General features: G+C 29.7%; 1 protein-coding gene across 1 annotated transcript; it reads left to right on the forward strand.

Annotated features, from left to right (window-relative positions):
* Positions 1–9,541: 9,541 nt before the first annotated feature.
* On the forward strand, positions 9,542–11,722 carry LOC144547686 (uncharacterized). Its single transcript, XM_078296371.1, has 2 exons — positions 9,542–9,700; positions 10,097–11,722. Exon 2 carries the CDS (start codon positions 10,219–10,221, stop codon positions 11,602–11,604), a length of 1,386 nt encoding a protein of 461 aa, XP_078152497.1. The 5' UTR covers positions 9,542–9,700; positions 10,097–10,218; the 3' UTR covers positions 11,605–11,722.

Below are 11,722 nucleotides of genomic sequence, written 5' to 3' on the forward strand. Positions count from 1 at the left end.
AGTATAAAGTCAAGTGGTCAAAAATTAAAAAGTTTATAAATTAATTTTAATGCATTCATTTTTTGGACATCTTTTGACTACTTGACTCTATACAAATTTAATTTAATTGCATCATTCATAAGGTAGAAGAATTTTAACAATTTTGATTCATCGTTTGAAGTCAATTTGATAATTTTAAAATTGAGTTCACAAAGAAGCTTGATGAACTTAAGAACACCCTAGTTCTACTCAAGTATTTGACTAAGTAACTTTTTAAAACGGTTCAAATTTAATAAATATCATATTTAGTAATAAAGAATACAATTATTATTTTAATTTTTAAGTCTAAATAATATTAGAAAAGTATCAAATAAATTTATTATATAAGATGTACGAGTAAAATTACCTTATTATTTTTATTAGAGGAGGGATCCGATTATATCATTTTTTTGGTGACACCGAATTACACTTTTCATTTTCAGAATTTACAAAGTTCAAACAGTCGATCCAAACCATTCAAATTGTTGGATATGTTAAAATGTGCTTGTAGATCAAATTTTATATTTTTTGAAATTTTTTTACTATTTATTAAGTATTTAACAAAATCGCTATATTCAGACAGTTGAATTTTTGTACCAATTTTAATAAATAGTAAAAAAAATTCAGAAAAATGTAAAATTTGATCTGCAAGCACATTTTAACATATCCAACAAATTGAATGGTTTGAATCGACTCTTTGAACTTTGTAAACATATAGTGTAATCCGACGTCACTAAAAAAAGAGAGTAATCAGATCCCTCCTTTTTATTATAGAGTTAGGCTAATATGACATTGGTGTTATTTCAAACTAAATAACACCACATCGTAAACCGTTAGATCTGCTTTAATATTCGTACAAAATAAAGTGTTTGAACAGTAAAAGCAGATTGTACGAATATTAAAGCAGATCTAACGATTTACGATGTGGTGTTATTTAGTTTGAAATAACACCAATGTCATATTAGCCTAACTCTTTATTATATTATTGATATAAATCATCTTCAAAAAAATTGTACATTGAAAAGAAGATAAATCTGTCAAATCTGTCATGAATAATGACAACTCACTGGTCACTAGTTACTTTTGGGTGAACCGCAAAAAAGGCAATAAGTACATAAGCCCAAAAATTCTATAATTTCACTATTCCAGTTCTTCTATGGCAAACATATCCTCAATATTTCTTGTAGCGAGTTGCCGAGCACATAGCAGCAATAGTGACAAATGAATTATTCGAGTTCGGATTGGTGAAGTCAAAGATTTGTAATTTGGGAATAATTCGGATATAATTCGGAAATGATTCGGAATTATCTAGACTAGAGATCTCAGTCCTGCAAGAGAGCAAAAAAAATTCATAAAAAATTTGTAATTACTCGAATAATTCGTTTTTTTAGTGATGCCGAACCAAATGCCAAATTATTCGATTGACCGAACTTTAACTGAATTAAATCCGAATAATTCGCAAATTTTACAAACCTTTCCTAAATTTTACGAATTATTCGTAAATTTTTCCCGAATCTCCCGGAACATTTTTTTTTTTGGCTCTCTTGCAGGATTGAGATATCTGATCCGGACAATTCCGAATCATTTCCGAATTATGTCCGAATTATTTCCGAATCATGAATTTTTTACCTCACCTCACCGAATCCGAATAATTCATTTGTCACTGTGCTAGCTACAACCTCACAAACTCATTTCACAAAATTATATTGACTTACAGGCCATTGGAAACGAGTCCATATACTGTCTCTGAGTAAAGTAAGATTAATTCACTGGTTACTCTCTAACGGTGAAACATCTGTCACGCCTGCTCATCATCATTCATTAAGGTTTCAGTCAGAGTAGATGCTTCTCATAGTCTCATGTCATGTGGGGCCCCAAACCTTCTCTAAATTATGTCCCCGGTGAGTTTTTGCCCATTATTTCTTATGGTATTAAAAAATAAATTAAATGTATGACATAAAGGACCGTAAATTAATAAAAAAAAAATTCGGGGTTTGAATTTAGCTTAAAAATATAGATACTGGCCGTGTCAGAATTATTATTGACTATGTTAGAATCACAATTGATATATATAAGAAGGTAATTTTGCAGAGATGAAAATGACGACGTTGAGGGACCGTTCGGCTGCTAGTCAGAAACAGGAATGGGTTTGGGTTCGGATCCAATTTGAATGGCTGAAATATTGTTTCCGTGAGAAAAAAAAAATTCACTCTGAGTGAATTTTTTTTTCCCATGAAAACAGTAAAAGCTGAACAAGCCATAGTGCGTTGATGATGAAAAAAGTGTTTTTTTTTTATTCTTTTTTTGCAGTCTTTCTATGCACAGTTGATTTTGTGTTCCAATCATACCTCACATTTTATTTATATTTTTAAAGCTCAAACAATTGATCTGAATCACTCAACATGATCTACATATTAAAATGCACGTAGAAAATAAATTCTATATTTTATTTTGAAAACTTTTTAAAAGCACTATTTCTGGACCATTCAAAAACAACAATTTTGCATCTATCTAACAAATAGGTAAAAAAATTACAAAAATTATAAAATTTGGTCTGGAAGCACATTTTAATATGAATATCATGTTGAGTGGTTCAGATCAACTATTTAAACTTTAAAAACAGAGATAGAGATATCAGATTATAATTGGAGTACAAAACTAATTATGCATTTTAACTCAGCTCTTTATTTATTTATTAATTCCATAAAAAAATTGGATTTCTTTGACAATTTCTATATTTATGTTTATTTACATTTATCAATGCAGACTTGCCGACTTTTGGTCGGTTGTTCCTGATGTAACATGATTTATGGTAGCCAAGGTGCTAAGTGCTAACTATGCCAATAGTTGTATTGTATACACAAGTACTGAAACCTAAAGGGGTAAATAAAAATAAAGTGAGGTTAGCTAGAGGTGATATCTAATTTTGGTAGGCTATTTATTGTGGTAAGAAGAGAGGTAGTTGTGTTGGTTCCCCTTGGTTGGGTTTTTGTAGAAGTAATTAATTCCACTGCATTCAATGTTTGATCTGAACCAAAAGGTGATATATTAAAAAACAATAATTAATGAAGACCAAAATAAGTTTTACAATCAACTGGCGCCTCATTTTATTTTTCATCTCACTTGGTTCTTCCTGTAGATGTACATAGAGTATAAAAAAATAATATAAAATAATATAAAAATAATATAAAAAAATATTATACGAGTCTGGGTTAGATTGGATATTTATGAAAATAATATAAAAAAATATTAAAGTTCGTAATATTTATCTAATTATAATGGTGAATAACATAAATTTTTCATAATATATATTAAAATATATGATATATATATTTAATATTCAGATACGGATACGGATAATTGAAACGTAAAACCATATCAGTATCCTTATCCACACGGATATTCAGATATCGGATATCCATATCTAAGTTTTCGAATACAGATCAAATACGGATCAGATATTATCCATACCGTTTTCACCCCTACACCAACCAAGAAGAATTCAAATTTGTTGTTGTTTTGGGTTTTAAACTTCTCAAACGCTGTACATGATAACTTTTTGTAGCATAAATATTCTCCATGCATAATTAATTCCAAGTGGCAAAGTTGGTACTTGTAATCAGTGTTCTAAATAGCGCGCTATAGCGTTTTTGGATCCTAAACGCTAAGCTATGCATAATAACGCGCTATTTGAGCTATGGATGCTATAGCAGTAATAGCGGTCCGCTATAGCGCATAGCGTATAGCACAAATAGCGCCCGCTATGCAACATTTGCTGTTTTTTTTTTCTTTTTCAATTTATATGAGCTTTAAAATAAATAAATGGTGAAGATATTGTTTAATTTTGATGAATATTACATTATATCAAATTCAGGTCCGCTATAATAATTTTTTCATTTTGCTCTTGGTTTTTTTTAACTGATGATAAATCAAATAAATAATTGTTAAATTATGGAAATTTTAGGGACTAACAAGAATTTCTTCAAGGATCATCTGTTTATTTTACTAGAAGTATGATTTTTTTTTCTTTTCAATTTCTAGGTTATTTTGAAATTTAAATAGAAAAAAGATAAATTATGTTATGATGTTGAAGATATTTTAAATAGAAAAAGATCGATAGTTTATGATATTAGTATTACTATAGATATTTTGAGTCGCAATTTGGACTTTGTATTGGTTCAATATGAATATTATAATTTTTTAATCAATTTGATATTATTTATTGTTCTATGAGACTAAATAATGTTGATATTTAGTACAAATATATAATATAATTTTTATAAAAATAAAAAAACACTATTTGGGATAGCTTTCGCTAAAGCTTTTTTTGGAAGCTCTCCGCTATAACGCGATAAACGCTATTTAGAACCTTGCTTGTAATTATCATAGACACAGTAATTAATTTTCAATGTGATGTACTTTCCAATTTCTATGGGGCCCATTAAATTAAAATAGTAAAAAAAATTATAATTGAGATTTATACAGATAGACAAATAAAACTGTAACAGTGTGTGATTCACATATATCCACCTTAATTTTCAGGCCATTAAATTCATTGGTCTCCTCTGTTACTTTTTTGATAGGTTTTTAACTCCTGAAGTACATTTCTAGAACTCTGAATCTCTGTCACAGTTTCTGACAGGGGCATTTGTGTCTTTTTGTAGGCCCCACCAGCAACTGTAACTGTAAGGAAAATGAATTTTAGTCTCAAATGCATTCAAAATTTTCCATTTGCTCTTTTTATTGCTGCTCCTCACCATGAATAGATGTCAAAGTGGAATAAGAAATATTAATGAAGTCAAAATATTTCATCCATCGATATATCTATTTGGATGAAGGCTGTATCAAAAGAAGCTTCGAAACAAAATGTTTTTTCAGGCTTCAAAAAGATCAAATTTGAGATGGTTTTTTTTTTCATATTTGACAACAAGTATACATCTGTTTGACAATTCATATTATTTTAATATTATCAATTTGAGATGTGATATTCAAAATTAAGAAATGTAACGGTACAAAATGCTTATAAAGTAAGATATATTATGATTTTTTAATATATTCAATATATACCAAAATATTAAAATATAAAAAATCCATCACAATACTAATAAACTAATATATAAATATTTTGTTCCAGTTTATTTAAATTAGACAACAAATAGACAAAATGATATTTTTATCATTTATATATGACTACTAAATTTGCATCAAATAAAAAAAAAACTGTTTTGACATCTTTGTAATAATTAAATGCTTTATGTGTATCTTCCTAATTTTTAAAATTTGTCTGAGTTGTGAGCACCCTTTGTCCTGATCTTTGTTCTTTTTATATATATTGTTATTTCTATTTTATTTTTGCATTCCAGTATAATAATTTTATCATCTCTATCTACTCATTCAAGAAACAAGAGATTTGATTTTATTTGATTTAAAAAAATAGTTTATTATGCATAAGTTGATAGAGAAAAACAATTATCATTATAATTAACAACAATATGTTTCAATATTGTTATTTTTATTTTATTTTTTCCTAATAAGTAATGTGTATTAATAGACTATTATACATATTTCTGCCTTTTGATAGCCCATCAAAAAAAGAAAATAATTGCGCTGTAGTTTGACTTCATTAATATAATATTTATTAATTTTCTCTGATTTCTCATTTTAGAATTAAAAAATATGTTCCAAATTAATAAAATAATTACTCTATGTATAATTTTTTTTTATCAAAAATCCAATTTGAAAATAAAATTAAACTTATTTGATAAAACATTTCAACTTTTTCACTTATATATATCAAGTTCGGACGTATTGAAAGATAATTGAATAACATTTGCATGATAGCACACATGCAAAAATTTTCCCTCTTCATGAGTTTGTCATTCTCCTTTGATCTCTAAATCAAATAATATTATCATGCAATTAATGTTAAAATAATTGTAAGTTAGATCTCCTACTTTACCCACTTCTACATTTTTTTTTAAGAGAAATGTTATGGTACCCCAAGCAATCATACTCCATTAAGTCGCCAAATTAGTTCAACCGATTTTTTTTTAATTTTAGATAAAAAATAACTATTGATAATTTTTAGTTTCGATTGCTGAATACCGGTTTAACTAGTTTCCTATTATAGTTAAAAGTGTCAAAAGTGTCAGCTGTAAAAAAATATAAAAAATAAACTTATATTTGAGGTTTAAATTAATATTTCAACGTAGTAGATTAAATGATAAAAATCATAGGTTTAAATGCTTAAAAATTGAAAGTGTTCATGGGCTTTACTTTAAAAAATGACGACTTAAAAATATTTCTTCATGGATTTCATTTGAAAAAAAAAACTTGAGTATAAGACGTTTGTATTTTTAGATTTGCAAAATTCAGCACAGATCATCAGATAAATGGATGAGAATGATCAGAGAAAAAAAAAATAAGAGTAGGTGAAATGAATCTTTCTTTTTTTGACTTGAAGACAAAAATAGTTGGGAATTAAAAATTATCCATATTTAGAATTTAAATGCTTGTAGATAGAGTTTTAAAAGCTTGCGAGTAGCATTGTAAATGAATATGAACAGAGCTTTAAATGTTTGAATATGAGCGTTGAAAATAATATAGAAGTTAAATATTAAGTACTTAGATGCTCTGTAGTGTATTGGCTATCTCCTTATCTAGTCATGACGAAATGTACGGTCTAGATTCTAGCTGTGATGTAAAAATTTGTCACTGTCGGAGTCTAAACAGTGCGTATCGTCACGACCGGATGGCTGATACACACATCATTCTGATTTTGCTATTTTTGAAAATTTTAAGCGATTGATTCTATCCATTTTACTTATTTTTGTTTTAATGCCTAAAAAAATCGACCAAATAGGTGTCAAAAATGAGTTTGATAAATTTAGGTCAGTATGAATTCCTAATCTTATTTTTCCATATTGGGCCTCTTTGTTTTTTGGGCCGAGTTTGAATCTCCTTTTCACATTTTACAAATGGTTAATTTTTGAATTGTTACGTGGAGCAACATTGCGGACCTCTGATGTAGTGCTTAAATAAAAGAAAAAAAAATGTGACAAAATCCCACAACAATACACGCACAATAAATTAAGATTAAATTAAATAACATAAAATAATTAACTTATATTTGGACTAATTACAAATCAACTTTCCAAAAAAATCAACCGCAAAAATCTTTTCCAGATAGTGTGTTGTTGATTAAATGTAACTACTTGGAGGTAGGAGTTTAAATGTAGATACATAGGTAGGGAAACTATATAGAGAAACTATAGAACTGTATATACATGTACTTTTGAGTTAATTCCATCACTAAGCAATAATCACACTAAGCAATATGCTATGATGAGTGTACGGGAAAGCGAGAATCTGTATAATACATATCAAATTATGTGACAACAGATAGAAAATATATTTAATGGAGCTCATATTAAGCCTAAATTAAACCCTTTGAAATAGACGGTGATTCTCTTTTTTTTTGTCGAAAAAAAGATTTGAAATACACATTTTACAAATTACAGAAGAAATCAATTTGTGAGAAATGACAATGTACCTCAAGCCAAATGGAGAACAACTCCACTATGAAAAAGGGGAATGACAATCCGATATGAAAAATGATATTTTATTTCTAATTAGCTTTGGGAAATGTTCTCTTCAATCTCGCTAGAAGTGTATTAGCTTATTAGTTCTGAGAAAAAAATGAGAAAAAATTACAGGAAAAACCTTGTTCTCTTCAATTTCTAATTTTTCTCCTTTTTGTTTCATTTTAATGTTTTATTGTCAAATGCTCTATTGTTTTTTTACTATATCAAAACTCAAATCTTTGTTACCGTTTTTGAAGCCGGAAAAGATAATCTAAACCGTTCAACACGATCTCCACATTAAAATATACTTATTTACCGAATTTTATATATTTTAGAAACCACTTACTATTTTTTAAATAAATACAAAATTATTTTTTAGATTGATACTTATGTTTGATTTTTGATAGCCCATTGTGCTACAGTTTGACATCATTAATATAATATTTATTAATTTTCTCTGATTTCTTATTTTAGAATTAAAAAATATGTTCAAAATCAATAAAATAATTACTCCACGTATAAATTTTATCAAAAATCCAATTTTAAAATAAAATTAAACTTATTTGATAAAACATTTCAACTTTTCTCTGATATATAACAAGTTCGGATGTATTGAAAGATAATTGAATAACATTTGCATGATAGCACACACACAAAATTCTCCCCTCTTCATAAATTTGTCATTCTCCTTTGCTTTCTAAATCAAATAATATTATCGTGCAATTAATTTTAAAATAATTGCGCGTTAGATCTCCTACTTTACCCACTTCTACATTTTTTAAATCACGTTTGGTTCATATATGATCTCTTATTCACTCTACATGAATCTTAATATCCAAAAAAATATTAAATTTCAAAAACTATCCAGATTTTTGTTTTTTTTCAAAATTTACCCAAACCACAAAAAAAATTCTAGTACATTTAATTTCTAAAAAGTTGTATCTATTTCTGAAAAAAAATGAAAATTTTAAGTTATTTAATGTGTGTCATTCAAAAAAATTCTTAAAATAGATATAACATTTTAGAAATTAAATGTACTAGAAGAATGACAATATTTTCTATATTTTCGAAGCATATATTTTTCTCCAATAACTCATAAAGAAATTTATTAATTTTTCTTTTAGCCACAAAAAATTCGGCATGAAAAATGTTGATCTGGGTTATTTATAGCAGTATTTCTAATATATAAAATTATATAGTATTCCATCTAGTTTCAAAGAAACATATTTACATTTTTTAGAATTTATTTACTACTTTTTAGATAGAAACAAAATCACTGTTTTAAGGAGATTCTGGACCATCCGATTAAGTGATATTCTTCCTATGTAAAAAAATAGTAAAAAAATTATTAAAAATATAAAATTTGGTCTCCAAAAATATTTTATTATGACGATTATGTTGAACGTTTAGATCAACTGTTCGAACTTTAAAAACGAAAATAAAAGATATAGAACATATTGAAGGACAAAATTACAGTGCATTTGAACCATCCTCAGAATGTAGAATATGGGTAATGCATACTTGCAGTTGCATTGTTTTGATGTTTCGCATGAAACTGCAATAATAATCCTGATGTAATAAACAAAAGGACCATTTCATAAGAAAAATTCATAATTGTTGATTTGTTTCTTACCAATTATGCTATGTAAATTTTCTAAAGCGCCCCTCAGTTTCCGAGTCCGCATCGTCTGCAGTAACTCAAAACAGCATTTTTAGAGTTAACCCATTTCAGCCGTCTGATTTTAAATGGAGCCAATCCGATCACATCTTATAATTCAGGGGTCCTTTAATATTAGTGTGGATTTAGTTTGCACAGATCTAAAAGCGAATCGGACGGTTTATATTCATTAACTCAAAACTCAAAAGATTCTTTTTTGACTAAAGGATACGAATTCTCAGTGTCTTCCCTTTCTCTTTGTCGCTAGCAAAAAACCTTATCCCTCTCTTGCGATTGAGGTCTCTCGAGAGAAACCCTCTTTCTATCGTTCTCTCTCCAAGTTTCTTTATAATAATACATTTTTCTCTCGTTCCCTCTTTTGTTTTCTTTGAAGAGGACTGACTTCTCTCTCTGTCTTCCCTCTCCCTGTCATTATCCCAAGGTTAGTTATCTTTCCAAGCTTAATTTTGAAATAGGGGAGAAAAGCGATAAATCTTGCAAATGTTCTTAAAATTTGAGATTTAATATGGCCAAGCCACAGCTTAGTGTAAGGTGTAATAAGGTCCTTGATATATTTTTCTTCCCTTCTATTGTAATGTTCTGATTTCATTGAAAGGGTTCTCCTTCAACATTGGACCTGGCCACATTCTGATTTAAATTATTGAATTTCCTATTAATGAGCAAAACTAAATGATTGAAAAAACAATTGATCTATTATTATTATTATTTGTAGAGCAAAACAAAATGATTGAATTTTCTTTTGATAACCGACCAAATTGCCTTATTGCTCACAATCTGTCTTAATCATGTGCTGTTATTCTTCAATTATTCAACGCAGTAGTTGAACCTGGGAGAGAAACTCAATCTTGTTATATAAGGTTTTTAGGAAGAGGCAGAGATCAATTAAGAGATTGTAAATCTGTAACCAAACCAAATCAGACTAAATAACAATCATATCAGATGATGTCATCAACCATATCTCCAGCCCCCTTATTATCACTTTCACCTTCACCTTCCCAATCCCACCTCCCATCCCCATTTGCTTTCCGCCGAGGCCTTTGCCTTGTTTGCCATTCATTCTCCCAATCTGAATCTCAAGCCGACAAACCGAATTCATGGCGTCAACTGCATTGGAAGGAGAAAAGGCCTCGCCGGAAAGCAAATGCCATTTCTGACAAAGAGGTGGTTCACCAGTTTGACCAGCTGTTGGCTGCCAAGAACCTCTATCAAATCAATCAATACCTCAAGGACTATGCCAAAACCTCCAACAACTCTTACCCCACCGTTTTTTCCCTCTTCACCCGCTTAACCCAAGCTGAAGGAATTGGTCCTAATGAATATACCTATGCGATCTTAATGGACTGTTGTGCTAGAATGAATCAGGTCAACCTAATGTTTGGTTTTCTGGGACGGTTTCTCAAAGAGGGTCACAGTGTTAATAATGCCATGATCTTCAGCCCCATACTCAAAGGCCTGTGTTGGGAGAAAAGAACCGGTGAGGCTGCTACTATAGTGCTCTATAAAATGGCTAAGCTAGGATGTATACCTGATGTAGTCTCGTATAGCATTCTTATAAATGGGCTGTCCAAGGATGGTGAAATTGACAAGGCAATGGATATTGTAGATGTCATGATTTCCAAAGGGTATGACCCTGATGTCATCACCTATAGCATTCTTATAAATGGGCTGTGCAAGAAAGGTGAAATTCAGAAGGCAATGGATATTGTAGATGTCATGATTTCCAAAGGGCTTGAGCCTAATGTCGTGACCTACAGCACTCTTATAGATGGGCTTTGCAAGAAAGGTGAAATTGAGCGGGCTTTGAATTTTCTAGATGTCATGATTTCCAAAGGGTATAACCCGGATGCCATCACCTATAGCACTCTTATTGATGGGCTTTGCAAGAAAGGTGAAATTGAGAAGGCAATGGATTTTGTAGATGTCATGATTTCCAAAGGGTGTGACCCGGATGTCATCACCTATAGCACTCTTATAACGGGGCTGTGCAAGAATGGTGAAACTGAACGGGCATTGAATATTCTAGATGTCATGATTTCTAAAGGTTGTGAACCTAATGGCGTGACCTACAACACTCTTATAGACGGCCTTTGCAAGAAAGGTGAAACTAAGCGGGCATTGAATTTTCTAGATGTCATGATTTCTAAAGGGCATGAGCCTGATGTTGTGACCTACGGCACTCTTATAGATGGACTGTGCAAGAAAGGTGAAATTACAAAAGCAAAGGAGTTGTTTTTTGAAATGATTTCCAAAGGGGTAGATCCTGATGCAATGATCTATTGCACTCTTATTGAGGGGCTGTGCAAAGAGGGTGGTGAAATTGAATAGACATGGGGTTTACGGTTTACCTATTATTGATATTTTGGAAAATTGTTATATAATATTTTTTTTGTGCTAATTAATTTGCGCATGTAATTTAATTGTTGATGTAAAAGAGTTTTGGGCA

Source organism: Carex rostrata, chromosome 32 (assembly GCF_964058835.1).
Source record: "Carex rostrata chromosome 32, lpCarRost1.2, whole genome shotgun sequence".
In the NCBI taxonomy this organism is placed as follows: Eukaryota; Viridiplantae; Streptophyta; class Magnoliopsida; order Poales; family Cyperaceae; genus Carex; species Carex rostrata.

Bases quoted from the DNA above. Each gene is read 5' to 3' on its own strand.
- LOC144547686 (XM_078296371.1), top strand. From the start codon at position 10,219: ATGATGTCATCAACCATATCTCCAGCCCCCTTATTATCACTTTCACCT.